At 56.6% G+C, this 17682-nt stretch overlaps 1 protein-coding gene across 4 annotated transcripts in view; it reads right to left on the bottom strand.

Annotated features, from left to right (window-relative positions):
- ARHGAP8 (Rho GTPase activating protein 8) overlaps positions 1-17682 on the bottom strand; it is a 50776-nt gene that overhangs the window by 14603 nt on the left and 18491 nt on the right. For all 4 annotated transcript variants that reach the window (NM_001204383.1, XM_021091086.2, XM_085024715.1 and 1 more), the window contains 3 exon segments: positions 3395-3481; positions 5399-5530; positions 10116-10203. In NM_001204383.1, coding sequence (NP_001191312.1) covers positions 3395-3481; positions 5399-5530; positions 10116-10203 — 307 coding nt within the window.

Here is a 17682-nt window from a genome sequence, read left to right on the forward strand (position 1 = left end):
CTGGGCCACGGCCTGACACCTGGTAGCCTTCACAGCCTCAGTTTCCCCACCGTGGGGAGAAGAACGGGAGACCCGGCGGGGGCAGAAGTTCAATGCCAGGGCCTGGCCTGCTCCCCATACATGCCCACCCCGAGTGCTCCGTTGTTTATAGCTTCATTGAGGTCTCTGTGATGCACACGCAGCTGGACGCATTTCACGTGCACAACTGGATGCGCTTGGACCTAAGCGTGTACACTGCAGTCAGGTAACAGGCAGAGCCATCGCCTCGAAGGCTTCCCTGTGTCCCTTTGTGTGTGTGTGTGTTAAGAACACCTAACGCGAGATGCACCAAGACTGCTCCAGCACGACACAGTATTGTCAGCTGCCTGCAGGTTCTAGAACTTCCTCACCCTGTAATCCCAGAACAGCTGTTTCGTCAGAGCCCAGGCTTGAGCCCAGAGCCCACAGGAGGTCGAGCCGCGGGCACCGGCTCCCCCTAGTGGTTGAGGGGGGGGGTCAGACCGAGTCCCCAGCCACCTGCACTGCGGGGACAGTGGGGTCATTTCCAGAGCTAAAGGGAGACCCGTGGAGCCAACTCCTGCCCACACAGAGCCCCCTTCAATTTCCTCTCTGTGCGCCTCTCTGTCCCCCTCCAGCCGGCCAGGCATTTGGCAGACGCCAGACTCTGCAGATGCAGGAATGGGCCTCTAGGTAGCCCATTCAGGGGACCCCAGTGAGGCTGTGGGGTGGAATTGCCAGGCTCCACCTCCAGAGGGCTGGACTCGGGCAGTGCGTGGCCAGTGGAGAGCCACTGGGCTTGTCCATTTCCCCCACTGTCAGCTGAGGACTCCAGGGCTCAGGTGGGCAGCCACATGCCAGCTGAGAGGCGAGGAAGCCCCAAGACCCCCAACTCTGATCCCCGCAGTCCTCTCGTGGCACCTGCTTAAATTTATGCCGGAGGCAGGACAAGGGGCAGAACCATACAGGCTTGAGTTTGCCAGGAATCCCAGGCAAACCTCGACGTGCTGTGCGACCTCAGACAAGCTCCTTAACCTCTCTGAGCATGAACCTCCTCTCTTTTGGAAGAGGGAAAATACAGCTGCCTTCATAGGATTGTTTTAGGGGTGCCTGGTATATAAGATACTGCAATTCATCAATCACGAAATAATAAAAATTTTAAACAACACTAGCATTTGCTAGTGCCAGGCAGACCCTGCTCTAAACACCCCACAGGTATTAAGTCAGTGGTTGTTAGAGCGACAGAACGACTGAAGTGGCCTCGTTAGTCACAAGGGGAAACCGAGGCAGACCGAGGTGGCATCTATTGCCCAGGGTGATGATGGATGGTTAAGGGCAGCCCACAGGCAAGCCCGGGAGGTGTGGCTCCAGATCCACCGCAGCACTGGGACGGCCACACTGCAACACAGCAAGAGCAGGTGGGGTTTTTCCAGAAAGAACTTGAGAGTTTCTAGAACTCTTAGAGCTTAAGAGCTTGTCAGGGGAACGCCAGCACCAGGAAACCTGACGAACATCTGAATTATGCCCTTTCGCAGGAGGGTGGCCAGGGCTGGCTTTCTGGCTTTGTCTGCTGCGGCACCAGCGTGTTGGTCCTGGTTCAGCCACACAGCAGAAGAACGGAACTGCACCTCCCCGGGGGTGCCTGTCCCCGGCGCTGGCACCCAGGTGGGAAAGCTGGCAGGGACTGCAAACGAAAGGAAATGAGCCCCCTGGCCACAGCCATCAGTCGCCGTGATAAACAGGAGCTGACTCAGGTCCGCTGTTGCAGGAATTCTCCAAGCGGATCCTGCAGGTCTGAGAATCTCGGGAGCAGCCCTCAGGGCCACACGGCCAGGCCCTCTGGGCTGAGGCGGGCAGCTGGCAGGAAGGAAGGGCTCAGGTCCTGGCAGGGCAGCCCTCAGACCTCGACTGCACCACCTCCTCGGGAGCCTCAGTTCCAGCAGCAGTTCACACCTAAGCCTTCCACGGCTTCTCCAGCTGGCCCGAGGGTCGCAGCACGATTAATTCCCAGGAAGGGCATCGCAGAGAAGCCACCTCAGGGTGCTGATTCTGTGTAGCTTGGAAAACACACACCTGCTTTTGCATCTGCAGGGCTCAGGACTTGGCGTGTTGAAGGGGGGCCAGGGGGGCCCAGGGTCCCTCCCAGAGGGGCTGTCACCTCCAGACACGGGAGGAGGGTCCTTCTCAAGTCCCAGACTTGGCCCTGAGAGCGGTGGGGGGGAAGGGTGGCTCAGAAGGTGGATCCATCTGGGATCCGGCGGGGCTCTGTCCTAAGAGGGGTCACGGTACGAATGCAGTGCAAGTGGCCTTCGGGGGCCAAGGCGCTTGAGGGCCGTGTGGCCGCCGTAACAGATGATCACAAAGGGCTTAAAATGACACGCACTGGTCCTCCAGGGCCCGGGTCAGAAGTCCTACACCGGTCTCACGCGAGCGTCCCCCGCCCCCCGCCGGGGCTCCTGCACAGGGAGCCTCTCCCCGTCACAGGCCACTGGGGCTGGAGCCGCTGTGCAAACCCACGTCTGTGGGTCTCTTTGCTGTCCACCCCGTCGCGTGGCACTGTGCACAGTTTGTGCCGCGCACACACGGTCATAACGGAGGGAAAGAGCAGGTGCTGTGTGGCCTGCCACCCCCGGCGCTGCGTCCCGGTGAGGCCGAGGCAGAAATTGTCCCTCGGGAAGAGGCAGGATGGGGGAGGCAGACGCGAGCTGTGGCTCTTTGGCTGCACTGTCAGGCCTTCTGCTGGGCACCTGGGGGCTGCCCAGCCTTGCTCATCCCAAAGAGAGGACGACCCCTGCCCGGCTCCCGGGAGGTGGCCCTGGTGCTCTTGGGACGTCCTGCTGATGACAGGTCTCTGTGTCTGGGTCTGGGGTCACCCCATGTGCCAACGACGTGACCTAAGGCAGGGCCGCCCAAGTGACCGACACCAGGCTTGGCGGAGCTTCCAGGGCGAGCACCACCGCTCCCGCCGCCTGGCGTGGCCAGAAGACCAAGCACGGTCACATGCCTCCCCTGGAGAGGGCAGCGGGAGGCTGGCTCAGCTGCCCCCAGGCCACTGCGTGCCTTTCCCAGACTCGACCTGGGTCCTTCCTCTGTGACCGTGACAGCTCGCCTGAGCTCTGCGAGTCCTTGTGGGGAGTCACTGAACCGGAGTCTCAGGACCCCGACATGGGTGCATGACGCGGGTGCTCGGGCCGACGAGGGATTTAAAATACCAGCTGCCAATCTCACCAGGGGCACGGGCCAGGCTCCTGTTTATGACCGCCAGCTCCATGACCCATCAGAGCCACGGGGTGGGCGGGGACCCAAGACACGGACGCCACCGAGATAGGACCCCCCCACACACACACCGGTGCCCACCCCAGCGAGATGCCCGCGGAGACCACCCCGCACCCCGCACCTGATGAGGGGTCTGAGGATGTTCCACAGGACCTTGATGAAGTTGGTGGGGTGCACGACATAGAGCGCCTTCAAGTTCTTTTTGTACCTGAGGGGGGAGATGGAGAGGATTTCAAATGGAACGCTGAGGAGTTCCCGTCGTGGCGCAGTGGTTAATGAATCCGACTAGGAACCATGAGGTTGCGGGTTCGATCCCTGCCTTGCTCAGTGGGTTAAGGATCCGGCGTTGCTGTGGCTGTGGTGGCAGCCAGCAGCTACAGCGGCAATTGGACCCCTAGCCTGGGAACCTCGTATGCCAAGAGTGTGGCCCTAAAAGACAAGCAAACGAACTTTGATGAGGAGCAGGATATTTATATAGCCCCAAAGTACCTCCCAAAGGAATCCTAATTAATGACAGAAAGAAAGGCTCGTGATTCCGAGGGGGAGGTTGCCGTGACTTTCGGGTGGTCCAGCTGCCACAAAGTCCACCCCTACATGAAAGTGACTTCCATTGGGTGCCACCCATTAGCAAGAGCTCCTTGGCAGAGGCGGGCACCCCTGGAAAGGAATCACATACGGTCCTGTGTCGATGGTTCTCCCTTAAAGGAGCAACCGGGAAGAAGAGTCTAGAAGATGACAAGCCAAGAGCAGAAAGAACAGAAGAGACTGCAGGAAACTGGAGTTCCCGTCATGGCTCAGTGGTAATGAACCCAACTAGTAACTATGAGGATGCAGGTTCAATCCCTGCCCTCGCTCAGTGGGTTAAGGATCCAGCATTGCCGTGAGCTGTGGTGTAGGTCACCCATGTGGCTTGGATCCCACGTTGCTGTGACTGTGGCGTAGGCCGGCGGCTACAGCTCTAATTCAACCTCTAGCCTGGGAACCTCCATATGCTGTGAGTGCAGCCCTTAAAAAAAAAAAAAAAAAGACAAAAAAGAAAGCGAGAAACTCGCTTGGGTGCAATGATTGGAGATGTAAATCCTTGCTGTATAAATCTCACATCTGGAGCTTCACTTGCTTACCTCCATTGACGGGGAACTCACTATCCCCAGCAGACACTCCACCATTGAACTGTTTTGAAGCCTAGGACGGCCCATCTTTTGGCTTCCATCCAGCCAGGGTCTGTAACCCCATCCCTGCCCCCCACCCACCTTGGAGAGGACTGGAGGGACAAAGGACAAGTTTGCCTCCTTCCGTCTGACAATTGATCTGTTTCAGCTCAAGACAGGGCAAGATAGACAAACATCTTCTGCTGTCAGCCTGAGCTTCTGGAAAGGGCCAGCTCTGAACATGTCATCTGTGTTTCCTCAAGAACCATGCATGGCTCCCCACTGCCTCCTGGACAAGGCCCGGCACCCCCTACCCTTTGCCACCTCCTCCATGGCTCCCCATGGGAACCCATTGAGCGAGGCCTGGGGTCGGACCCGCAACCTCACGGACACTCTGTCAGGTTCTTAACCTGCTGGAGCCACAATGGGAACTGCCAGCTTGACATTTCTAATGCTTGAACATTTTTTAAAAATAAGGAGCTCCCTGGTGGCCTAGCGGTTAAGGATCCAGCACTGCTGCAACTCAGGTCACTGCTGTGGCATGGGTTCAATCCCTGGCCTGGGAATTTCTGTATGCCCCAGGGACAGACAAAAAAAAAAAAAAAAGAAGAAGAAGAAGAGTCCATGATACATGAAAAATGACATGAAACCCACATTTCAGGGCCCATAAGTAAATAGTCCCACCTACATATGTATTGTCTTCTGCCCTCAGCAGAGTGGAGAGTTGGTGACAGAGACGTGATGGTCCCCAAAGCCAAAATGTGGACGGTCTGGTCCCTCCAGAACACGTGGGCCCACCCAGCCTGAGATGGTGATGCTGGACAGAGGGCCTGGTCGCCCTAAGACCCCGCCTGGGCCCCGGTGTCCCGCCCTCCCCCACCCTCCCCCGTGCACAGCCGTGATCCCTGGTGTCGCCCGAGCCTCCCCCTCACCCAGCCCGCAGCCTGGGATCCACCCGAAGGCTGGAGGGCACCCACCTCCTGTCAAACTCCTTGTAGGCGCTTTGGAGCCAGCCCAGCGACGGCTTGTTCCGGCTGTTCAGCCCGTGGTGGAAATAGACGATGATGTAGTCGCTCTCCACGTACTGGTCCAGCGTGTACTTCAAATACCTGAGCACAAAGCACGGGCCCGGTTAGAAACAGCTGCCTCCCACCACCCTGGAACCAAGCATGCTCTTGCCATGCATATGGTCCCCCAGTGGCTGCCAGCAGCGTGCCAGGCGGGGGCCCATCCAGGGCAACTCTGAGGATCCACACGCAGGGGGCCTGGTCCTCCTTTCCTAAATGACACCTGCGGCTCAGAGACATCAAGTAACTTACCTCAGGTCGCACAGCAGCAGGTGATGTGGTAGCCTGAAAATGGCCCCCCAAAGGCATCCATGTCAAATCCCCAGGACCCAGGAATGTGGCCTCTTTGAGAGAGGGTCTTAGCACATGTGATTCAGATAAAGATGCTGCGAGGAGTTCCCGTCGTGGCGCAGTGGTTAACGAATCCAACTAGGAACCATGAGGTTGCGGGTTCGATCCCTGCCCTTGCTCAGTGGGTTAACGATCCGGCGTTGCCGTGAGCTGTGGTGTAGGTTGCAGACGCGGCTCGGATCCCGCGTTGCTGTGGCTCTGGCGTAGGCTGGTGGCTACAGCTCCGATTCGACCCCTTGCCTGGGAACCTCCATATGCCGCGGGAGAGGCCCAAGAAATAGCAACAACAACAACAACAACAAAAAAAAAAAAAGACAAAAAAAAAAAAAAAAAAAAAAGACGCTGCGAGGAGGCGTTTATCCTGGATTATCCAGGACAGAGCTAAAGGCAGTCGCTGGTATCCTGAAAAGATGGCTATGAAGAGGGCAGGTCACAGACAGGGACAGCCATGCGACCACGTGAAGCTGGAGGCAGAGCGCAGTGATGCCGTCACCAGCCCAGGAGGGTGAAGGGTTGCAAACTGCCACCAGAAGTGAGAAGAAGCCAGGAAGGAGCCTATCCTGGCAGGGGTGGGGGTGGGGGCCTTCAGGAGGGGAGGGGGATGCAGCTCGGCAGACACCCTGCTCTCAGCCTCCTGGCCCCCAGGAACGTTAAGAAACAAATTCGTTGTCTCACGCCAGCCGCTGTTCGGTGCTTGGTTCTAACAGCCGTGCAAGTAACACAGAGTGAACTGGGATTCAACCCCGGGACTAACTAACGGGGCCCCTGGTCTCCACCTCCCGGCTGTTCTGCTGCATTTCTAGAAGCAAGCAGCTCCTCTCCAGACTCGCTCCTAACATCGTTTCTTTTCACAATGAAGCAGACCCTGGCTTGTCACCTGACCACACCCCACAGGCTAAGCTCTACGAACCCCCCAAGACAGCTTCTCAGAGCTGTGGGGCTCCTTCCCCGCCACACCTATGTGACCCACTTAAAAAGGCCTTGCCCGGCCACCTGTAGACGAGCTGTCCAAGGACCATCCTGACCCCGCTGGCACTCTGGCTCCTGACACCCAGCTGTTGGGGCCAAGTGCTCACACATCAGATTGCCTGAGTCATTCAGTTCCTAGAAGCACAACCTGGAGTTAAGTCGGCTCAGCGCTCCAGGAATCCAGGCCCAGCTTCTCTGAGGTTGTGGTGGGACCACAGCTGCCTTCCCTGTGAGCCATGCAAACACAGACCACCAGGGCTCTGGGGTCCACAGCGTGAGCTGGACACTCGGGTGGACAAGTGCCCCCAGAACCGCTGGAGGAGACCCCACTGGTCTCTGCCGTCCACAAGCATTCAGCCCCCTGCACTGCTGGGAAACCGCGGAGGAACCCGAGGCTGGAGTTCTAATTCAACCCCCTGCTGCAGGTGTGGCCTTAAAAAGACAGGGAAAAAAAAAAAGAACAAAGCAACGAACGGAGTGGCCCAGCTCCGGAGTCCACTCTCTGACCCACCCTGTTCTGCCGCCAGGAAGCCATGTGCCCCGGCCGACATCCACTTTGACGGAAAAATGAAGCAAAGCCGATCTCATGCGTGGTTTGGGCTCAGCGGTTGTGGAAGCAACCTCAGCGCTCACTCTCTAGGGCATCGTCTCCCCTCAGGGCATAATTCATGTAGCCCATCCTGCCTGGGACAGCAGCCAGGCGGACCTCTCTGACTTTCCCTGAGCCATGAGAACACCGACTTTTTCCTGTAAGGACGGTCGCTCTTGCATTTCTCAATGTTCTCAGGAAAGGAGGAATCAGGAGGCTGTCCTTGCTCGGCCCCCTTATCCTCAGCGGACACCTGCAGGGAAAGCAGGAGCCTCCCCCGGCCCCATGTGCCCCCCGGTTCTCTCCATAACACGTCGAGTTCCTCTCGGTGCCTCCACACATCTGCACGTGTGCTCGGCACCCGATGTCGTTAACGAAACCACTGGCTGAGCTTCAAAGACATGGGTTTATTTCTTCATGCATTTCAAAACAGGAGCACACGTCTGGACACAGGAAAGCTGCCCACTTGGATAGAGACGGAGGAGGATGCACATGGTATCAGTTTTTCCCGAAAAGCCATGGAAAAGACCAGGCGTTAGGGCTCATCCCATCAAAGCCCAGAAGCTTGTAGAGCACGTTCGAGTCAATTAGAAAAAGGTGCTTCTTCCTCCAGGCAGACACCTGCCACCACTGGGTGAGAAAAGCGGCGGCCAAATGGCAACTCTTCATAGCAAGGCTCTGGTGCAGTGAACAACCTGCACAACTGTCTACAGAAGCCATGCCGACCACTTCCCCCGGGTAGCTAAGTGTTCTGAGGCAGTTTTGCGACAGGAACACAATGTACCCACTGTTATCAGAGGTGTTTTGCAGGCGGGGATTGAGGTGAAATTCGTAACACGAACTGTCTTAAAGTGAACAATTGAGTGACGTTTAGTGCATCATCACGTTGTGCCATCACGCCCTCCATTCCATTCCAAAACCTTCCCAGCACCCCCAAAGAAAGCCCACACCCACTGAGTAGTCATTCGTCCTTCTTCTGCCCCCTACCCCTAGCCACCACCGACCTATAGGGGGTAACTTTATCTTTCTAAGAAAACAAATCCAGAACTCACTCCTGCCTGTCAGTGGTTCCCTCGGAGTACGCGGAGCCCCAGGTCACAGATCATTCCATGCCACAGAATGAAGAAGCCGGTGAGAGACTGCACCTCATCTCAGAGGACCACAGGATGCGAGCTCTCAGGGATCCTACACCCTCTCTCCCCGGGGTCCCCGTAACCAAGGAACAGAGAGCGGCATCAGCTCCTCAGGGAGGCCAGCACCTCCTGGGGACCAACTCGCTGTCCGGGGTAACCTGCCGCTGCCGGGGATGCTGCCTGCCTGTGAATTCCACAGCCGACCCCACCCCTTGGCCATAGAACTGGCTGAAGACTCTGGGCGCCGGCACCTGCAAGGTTCTGGCCATTGCCCTTGTATCTCCAGCAGCTGCTGAAAGATTCTCGAACAAACGAGGTTGGATGCCTGAGTCAGGGGATTTTCATGAGACAACCAGCCCCAGGGCTTCCAGGTGCTTCTATGAGCCAATTGCGCCTTTGTTCATTTCAAGTTGCCGGCTCCAGGCCACAGCCGCTCTGGCACCACCAAGAGGGAAGCGGATCTGGACCCCACCGTGGTGTGTGAGCCATCCCAGCAGTGAGCGGGTCCCTCCCAGACCAGTCTTTGTTCCTCTCTGTCCCTCACGAGGGGACACCAACATGGCCAGGGTTGGCCAGACGGGCCAGGCTTTGGCCGTGGGGGTGAAACGCAATCAGAAGTCATCCGAGAGCAGAGCCCAAGGCCTGGGGCACCCACACGAGCCCCACGGGGCAAGAAATGCCTTCATCGTGGGGCTCAAGGTCAAGGCACAGAGATCTTCTGGCCCACGGCAGGTCACCTGGGTGGGGACGTGACCCCCCAGCACGACCTCCTGGGCAGGAGGACACTCAGCTTGGAACAGAGGCCTCGGTGGGGAGCGGAGCGGAAGTCACCCTGCCCAGACCGAGCTTCTCACCAGACCCATGGTCACCTGCTCACCCAGGCCAGTCAGGACCTGCAGTGAGGCCTCTGTGGGCTCTCCTGGCACCAGCCTTCATGATGCTCTTGGGATCCGGCCAGGCAGGGGCGCTGGAAGCAGCGCGGCCACACACGGAGCAGCCAGACTGAGCCCCGAGAGGCAGCAGGAGGAGGGGCGATGGCAGCCAAGGCCACAGGCAGGAAACTAAGCACACGCAGAGGTGGCCTGTGTGGCTTTGAGAGGGAGGCAGGGAGGCCAGAAGGGAGGGAGGTGGGAGGCCTAAAAGGGCTCTAAGTCCAGAGCTCAAGACTGTGGACCAGGAGTTCCCTGGTGGCTCAGCAGGATAAGGATCCAATGTTCTCACTGCAGTGGCACCGGTTCAAACCCTGGCCTGGGACATTCCACATGATGCAGGCATGACCAACAGCAAAGGCTGCTGAAAGGCTGTGGACCCAAAGCCACGCTGGGCTGGAGACGCCATCAGCCCTGCGGGTAGAGCTGGTGACCTGGCAGCTGATGTGACATTCACCTGGGGACCCGCTAGTCAACCCATTACCTTAGCACCTTGAACGCCATTCTGTGCAGAGAGGGATGGAGAGGCACATGCACGGGGAGTCACACACACACACACACACACACACACACACACACGGGGAGGGTGGCCCACAGAGGGAGGGATGCGCACGGGGAGGCGGGGGTGCGTGGTGGGGGTGCTGGATGGGACTTACTCCAGCAGCCGCCTGTGGTTGAGCTCGTGGGACGGAGGCATCCGGCAGCAGCTGAACGTGACGACTCGTCTTCCAAGGCGGTCCTCCCCTGGGGACAGATGGGCGTGAACCCTGGTCACGATGCCAACACCCTCGGCCGCCTTCTCCCGCCCGGGCCGAGAGGCACAGGCGGCCGGGGTGAGGCGGAGGCAGCACCTGCCGGGGGGGCACCCACTACCTGGCACTCTGTGTACCCGAGCCAAGGTCACCTTCACCACCACCGGCAGCCCGGGGGCTCACGCTTGCTGCCCGTGCCTGCGGCTCAAACCACGTCCAACAATCGTTTACCGATTGACAGAGGACGGATTATAGGAGGCTTTTCGGGATCCTGAAGAGCTAGAGGGTGCCCCTGCCCAGGTGTATGTGAGTCTGAACTCACTTTAACTCACTGTCAACAAGTACTTAACCACTGTTTTCAGACATTTACTTAAAACAAGAATGAGGGAGCTCCCTGGTGGCTCAGTGGGTTAAGAATCCAGCATTGTCACTGTTGTGGCTGAGGTTTGATCCGTGGCCTGAGAACTTCCACATGCTGTGGGAGGGGCCAAAAAAAGAGAGAGAGGGAGAGAGAGAGAGAGAGAGAGAGGACGACAGAAAGCGTCCCCCCCAACCCTGGCCCCTGGCCCCTGGCCCAGCTCTAAAAGGCAATGAGTCGAGACCGCATACTTGTGCACACACTCACACACGCAGACACGCACACATCACGTCCCCACCCGCCCCCCAGGCCAGGACAATGTGTTATTTCGGTCACGTCCGCGTCTCCCAGGAGCCGGCAAGCCAGTCTGGCATTCAGAATTTGCAGGACATTTGTTTCCAAACACAGCGGCCTTTTCACAGGTTCCTTGAGAATTCTGCTCATGGTTTCTGTTTGGCAAGAAAGCTTCTGGTCTAAGGCCTGCCCTGGAACCCGTTTCTCTGCTTGTCTTGCCAGGTGGGCACGTTTCGGACACAAAACCTTCTCTGACTATGCCGGGACGTACAAAGAATTTTCCAAATGCTGTTTGCACCGTCTCGGAAGCCAGGGCTCGGCGGCTCACCTGAGCCTGTGCTCACCTGCGAGTGGGAGGGAAAAGGCCAGCTTTGCTCCTGGAGAAGTGAATTGTTTGTGTGGCTACCAAGGAATTAAATGCCTCTGGGGCTGAAAGAGAAGGTCAACATCCCCGGTGAAAGGTCAGGACTCAAGGCGCATTAGCATCGGAATGAGACCCACTGAAGCAACTTGGTGGACGGAAGATCCAGTCCCCACACGCTCGCCCCGCTTGCTGAAGGCTCACCGTGTGCTCAGCACATGCAGCCTGCACCCGCCCAGCATCCTGCTGGGCCAGGGGCCAGGCACCATCGTGGCTGAGAAGCAGGACGCAGGGGCTCCACACCCGACGGTGTGAGATGGGCAGGGACAGAGCAGCTCAGTGCCCAAGGGACACCGGGGACTTGGGAGGCGTGGAATGCTTCATGGACGGGAGGAGGCCAGGATGCTGTCACCAGAGAGGGCAGCACGGCCACCCTGGGGTCCAGAGTGGTCAGGGGGCAATTGCTGACCAGCAGGCTCATGTCAGGTTCCCAGAAAACCTGGGGAACCTGAGTCCCAGCATGAGACGCAAGCTGAGGACACAGCCGGGCTTCTGAAGAGGCCAGCGCCCTCCCTACACGCTCGGCCCCGCTCGTCTCCCAGCACAGCTTCGGGTTTGCCAATGGTGGGGGTCACACGGCCTGTCCCTGCACCTCTGACCCCACGCTGCCCAGGGGCCCTGTGCTCCTGCCCAGAGGGTCGAGGGGGTGTGGAGGCAAATCGCCAGAACAAGGGTCAGGATGCTGAAGTCCCCCCTGAGGCGACTGGACTCAGCCACGTGGGGGAGGACGGGCACTGAGCCGTCCGGGAGCCCCTCCCGCCCTGCTTCTGCCAACAACGGAAGGCGGCCCCCCGGGCAGAGTGCAGGACAGACGGCAGGCTCCAAGGCAGAGACTCGGAGATGGGATGGAGCCCCGGCTCTGCGGCCACGAGCCTCTTGTCCACAAAAAGCACTGACACCATTGGATAAACACTTAGGAGACGCACAGTCTGCAGGGCCCGTCCACTTGCACGAGGCTGAGCTGGGAAGGTCAGCCACCTGTGAGGGCTTTTTACTCCCACAACGGTGAAAGCATAAAAAAGGGCTTTTTTTTTTTTTTTTTTTTTGGCCTTTTGTCCTTTAAGGGCTGCACCCGCGGCATACAGAGGTTCTCAGGCTAGGGGTCTAATCGGAGCTACAGCTTCCAGTCTACACCACAGCCACCGCAACGCCAGATCCAAGCCACATCTGCAACCTACACCACAGCTCATGGCAACGCTGGATCCCCAACCCACGGAGCAAAGCCAGGGATCGAACCTGCAACCTCATGGTTCCTAGTCGGATTCATTAACCACTGAGCCACGACGGGAACTCCTGTATCCACAGATTTCTAAATATCCTGCCGAACTAACCACAGGCTTATTCGGATTTGACGAACTTCTATGAACTAAAAACAGGTGTGACAGGTAAACTGAGTTTTTCACACCTATTCTCTCTACATCTGATGCGTTTGAAAATCTCCATAGCAAGTGAAAAAGAAGAAGAAGGGCTGGGGCTGGGGGCTCAGCCCACAGGGTCAGAACCCCTTCCCTGAGCAGCAGCAGGGCAGGGCAGGGCTGGGCCGGCCTCTTTGCCCATCTGCGACATGCAGGTAACAGAGCTGACTTTAGGGGGTACAGGAGAGTCTAAACCAACAGCTGGAATAAAGTCTTGCCGAGCTGGCACACAGCAGGTGCTCAATAAATGTGACCTGTCACCACGTGCCCGGCAGGATGGGGGTGCTTCCTGGTGGGCTGCTTCATTTGCAAGGGAGGAAAGTGAGGCCAGAGAGGTCAAGTGAGTGTCACAGCTGGCCCACACCCCCAGCCGCTGACTCCAAGGGCGGTGGCACCCCCAGCCCGGCCGTGTCCCCCACGTCCCCAGCAGGGAGGCCTTCTGTGTCCTTGCAGCCACCGGGGTCCAGGCCTCCTCTGCAGCCGTGAGGAATCCCCGGGACCCCAGGCAGCTGGCCGGCTTATGAAGCCGTCACTGGGCGTCTGCGTTGACGCCATCCGTCATTATGAGTGACTGCCTCTGGCTGCTCTCCGGCACACAGGCCAGCGTATGGAAAACGGGCTTCAAAATGATATAATATGAGAAGAAATGAGAACTGTCAATAAAATGCAAATTCTACAAGGCTTCGGTTTAATTCATGACCCCTTGCTCGCCCCTCGCTGTGTTTACAGCACATCGCTCACTGTCTCCGAGACGGGAGAAGCCCCGTTTATGAATAAATACATGGTTCCCCGAGCCGAGACCCCATGATACACCTGCCACGATCCACCATGGCCCGGAGAGTGAAGGGCGATTAAGATGCGCCAGGAAGCCAGTGTCCTCGGGACCGAGGCCAGAGGCTGACTGTTTGGGTTTTGGGTTTTAGGTTGCTAACCTTTTTTTTTTTTTTTTTTTTGCAGAAGTGAATGATCTGAAGACTCATGTCGTCTGCATCCTGCAGGAAAGCCCTGCTGGGGTCTGAGTGGGTGGTGAGGAAGGTTCTGGATGTGGGGGGGCGATTTGTCACCCAGCAGGACCAGGTCCGGCTTTTCTCTGCCGCCCGCCTATGAGAGGACACCTCAGATCCGCCTCCTCTGATCCTCGGGCAGGACCTGCCCTCTGCCCGCCCACCCACCCTGCTTTCCAACATCTGGTCTTGCCTCTGAGCGCGCAGCCCCAGACCCAGGCCGGAGCTTCAGGAGACCACCACGCCTTAAGATATTTAAATCAGCTTCGAATCGGTTGTTTTGCACAGAACGCTATCTTCAGAGTTAAAATTCGACAAAGCTCCCATTCGACCAAATATCTATATTCCCTCAAGATAAGAGATTGCTCAGCATTATTTTTGAAAAGATTCTTTGGTTTCTGGCCATGAATCCAAAGACTGCTGCCGAGCCACGATCCCCCACAGAGACTGTGGCAGGAGGGACACAGGCTCAGGGGTTCAACTGTGATCGCTTCATGCACAGCCTGCAGGTGGAGTCTGAGCACAGGCCTGAGACAGCCCCGGTCCCCTAAGAGCACTGAAGGACCCCCAGTGAACCGCAGGGACCTGGGGGAGTTCCTGTCGTGCCTCAGCGGTAATGCACCCAACTAGTTATCCACGAGGACACAAGTTCAATCCCTGGCCTCCATCGGTGGTGTAGGTTGCAGATGTGACTCGGATCCCACGTTGCTGTGGCTGTGACGTAGGCTGGCAGCGGCAGCTCCAATTTGATCCCTAGCCTGGGAACTTTCCTATGCCTCGGGCGTGGCCCTTAAAAGCCAAAAAAAGGAAAACAAAACCCCTCAGGGACCCGACAACACCTGGCCCCCTGGATGGGGGAAGGAGCCCAGCCCAAGACCCCAGGCCCCCAGCGCAGCAAAAGACCAGGCACAGAGAAGAAGAGCCAGCCCGAGTCACAGCCCGGAGACCCCGAGCTCTCAATTCCACTTTTCCTTCTGCACCCCGGAAGCCCCCCATCTGCAGGGAGGTCTCAGCTGGTGGTCCTAGAACATTGCAACCTCCCAGATCCATCCCTTCCTCTCTGTGCCTGAGCTCAGAGCACCCGCCCAGCCCCTACAGGTGCCCGGCTGCCCGCCATCAGCATCCTCCACTTGGCAAGAAGGATGGGTCTAAATCAGACCCAATGACACGGATCCCATTCGAGGTTCTCTGATGCCGTCGTGACCAAACACAAACTCTCCAGTGTGGCCTGCGAGGTGTGGAAAACGTGGCACCTGCTCTGCAGCCCCCTCGCAATCAAAGTCAAAAAGACCCAATGAAAAGCTGTTTCTAAGAGATGCACTTCCTGGGCGGAGACCAAGACAGGCTGAAAGGAATGGATGCAGAAGCCAGGGGTGGCGGTGGCGCCTATTTTAACACCAGACAAATCATGCAAGAAGGGAGTCTCTCCCATGTAAGGAAGGCCACTCCACAGGGACAAAAAGGTCAGCACATCAAGAAGACATGACAAGGCGTTCCCGTCGTGGCGCAGTGGTTAGCAAATCCAACTAGGAACCATGAGGTTGCAGGTTCGATCCCTGGCCTTGCTCAGCGGGTTAAGGATCCGGCATTGCCGTGAGCTGTGGTATAAGTTGCAGACGTGGCTCAGATCCCACGTTGCTGTGGCTCTGGTGTAGGCCAGTGGCTACAGCTCTGATTCAACCCCAGCCTGGGAACCTCCATCTGCAGAGGGAGTGGCTCAAGAAATGGCAAAAAGCCAAAAGGCAAAAAAAAAAAAAAAAAAGAGAGAGAGAGAAGACATGACGATACAAACTGTATATGCCCCTAAAACAAAGCATCAAATCAGAATAAGGAGTTCCCTGGTGGCCTAGTGGTTAGGAATCTGACATTGTCAAGCAGCAGCTCAGGTCACTGATGTGGCACAGGTTCAGTCCCTGGCCTGGGAATTTCTGTATGCTACAGGTGCAGCCTATATATATATATATATATATAAACAAGCAAACAAAATATATATTAACAAAATATAATAATACATGCTATTATTAAATATATTACATTATATAAAATATATTGTATTGTAGCATATGTATTAATACTATCAATACTATTAATTATTAAATATTTATTACTATAATACATATTGTGTTTATTGATATTTGTTAAGATAATGAATATCATATTTATTATATACAATGTTAATATATACTAATAAAAGTGGACAGAACCAAAGGGAAAAATAAACAAATCCCAGTCATGGGCGCTCTGACTATTCCTTCCACAGCTGATGGAAACAGGCGCAAAAGTGGCTAAGGCGGTGGACGATCGGGACACTACCAACCAGCCGACCCAACTGAACTTCGGAGCCCCCGTCCATTCTCTTCAAGGGCACAGGTGCATGTGCCTGGAGGGTCTCCCCACTGGCTCCCCAGCTTTCTGGTCTCAGAGCCCATTAACGCTCTTAAAAACGACTGGGGCCCCGAGGAAGCGCTCTTCAATTAAAACAAACAGTGGCTCCACTTCGATCCCTAGCCTGGGAACTTTCATCATGCCTCGGGTGTGGCCCTAAAGAGCCAAAAACACAAAAACAGACATTTAGAAACCTAAAATGAAATTTGAAAATACTTATTCAGTCATTAAATAAAAATCTATTGCATATTAATATAATGGTTTTTTTTTTTTTTTGCCTTTTTTTTTTTTAGGGCAGCACCCGCGGCACATGGGGGGTTCCCAGGTTAGGGGTCGAATCAGAGCTACAGCGGCCAGCCTACACCACAGCCAGAGCAACGCCAGATCCGAGCCCTGTCTGTGACCTACACCACAGCTCATGGCAACGCTGGGCTCTCAATCCACTGAGTGAAGCCAGGGATGGAACCTGCAACCTCATGGTTCCTAGTTAGATATGTTTCTGCTGTGCCACGACGGGAACTCCAATGTAATGTATTTTTTATGTCTTACGAAAAAGAACTGTATTTCCTGTTGTCCTTTTTTTTTTTAATGGCTGCACCCACGGTATGTGGAGGTTCCAGCGCCAGGGACTGAATCCAAGCCACAACTTCGACCTGCACCACAGCTGCGACAACGCCAGGTCCTTTAACCCGCTGTGCCAAGCCAGGGATCGAACCTGCATCTCCGCAGTGACCTGAGCCACTGCAGCAGACTCTTAACCCAGTGTGCCACAGCAGGACCTCCTCCCGCCTTCCTTTGTGGGTATCTAACCTGTGGGTGCATGTCCCCCACATCCAGTCCTGCATCCCTCTCTACCGAAACTGTAAAGGTTTTCTGATAAGGTCACTGGGGGCGCGGAATGGCCATGAGCGTGTTGAACCCCAGGCCTCTCCCTGTTCCTCCTGCACTCGGCGTGGCTCTGGGACCTCCGGCTACTGAGAACGGTTCCCCATTTGCTCATCGCCTCAACATGACCCTGGCTTCTTAGGGACAGGAGACCCCTCACGTGCAGGGGGCTGAGAAGTGGGTGTGCCACCCGTGATGGCTGTTGCCACAGGCCAACGTGCCTGGGCGGAGGGGAGCCCAGACGGCTGGTAACTGTTCCTGGCTGGGTCTGCGAGGGTGTGTCCGCGAGAGATGAGCCTGAGTGGGAGCCCAGGGTAGAGAAGACGCCTCACCACATGGCGGGCATCGCCCAATCCAACAAGGGCCCAGATGGACCACAGGGATGGGAGGGCGGTCTGCTCTCTGCTCCAGCTGGGCCATCACCTTCTCTGCCCTTGGGCACAGGTGGGCATCGGGCCCCTGTTCTCCAGGACTTGGACCAGGACCTATACCATCGGCCTTCCTGGGCATCCAGCTTGCAGAGGGCAGCCCATGGGGCTTCTCAGCCTCCATAATTGTGTGAGAGCCAATTCTTATGAGAAATCTCCTGATGCAATATCTCTGTGTATCTTACTGGTTGTGTTTTGGGGACCCCAACAGATATGGTGCCCACATGAGAAACACACACTGAGTGGCCCTGATTCCTCCGGTCATTTAAACGATGCAACGG

The sequence above is a fragment of the Sus scrofa genome, chromosome 5 (genome assembly GCF_054392235.1).
Source record: "Sus scrofa isolate SSC_HxYL_T2T_F1_AM1 chromosome 5, Sscrofa_HxYL_maternal_Yorkshire_Landrace_v2.0, whole genome shotgun sequence".
Taxonomy (NCBI): Eukaryota; Metazoa; Chordata; class Mammalia; order Artiodactyla; family Suidae; genus Sus; species Sus scrofa.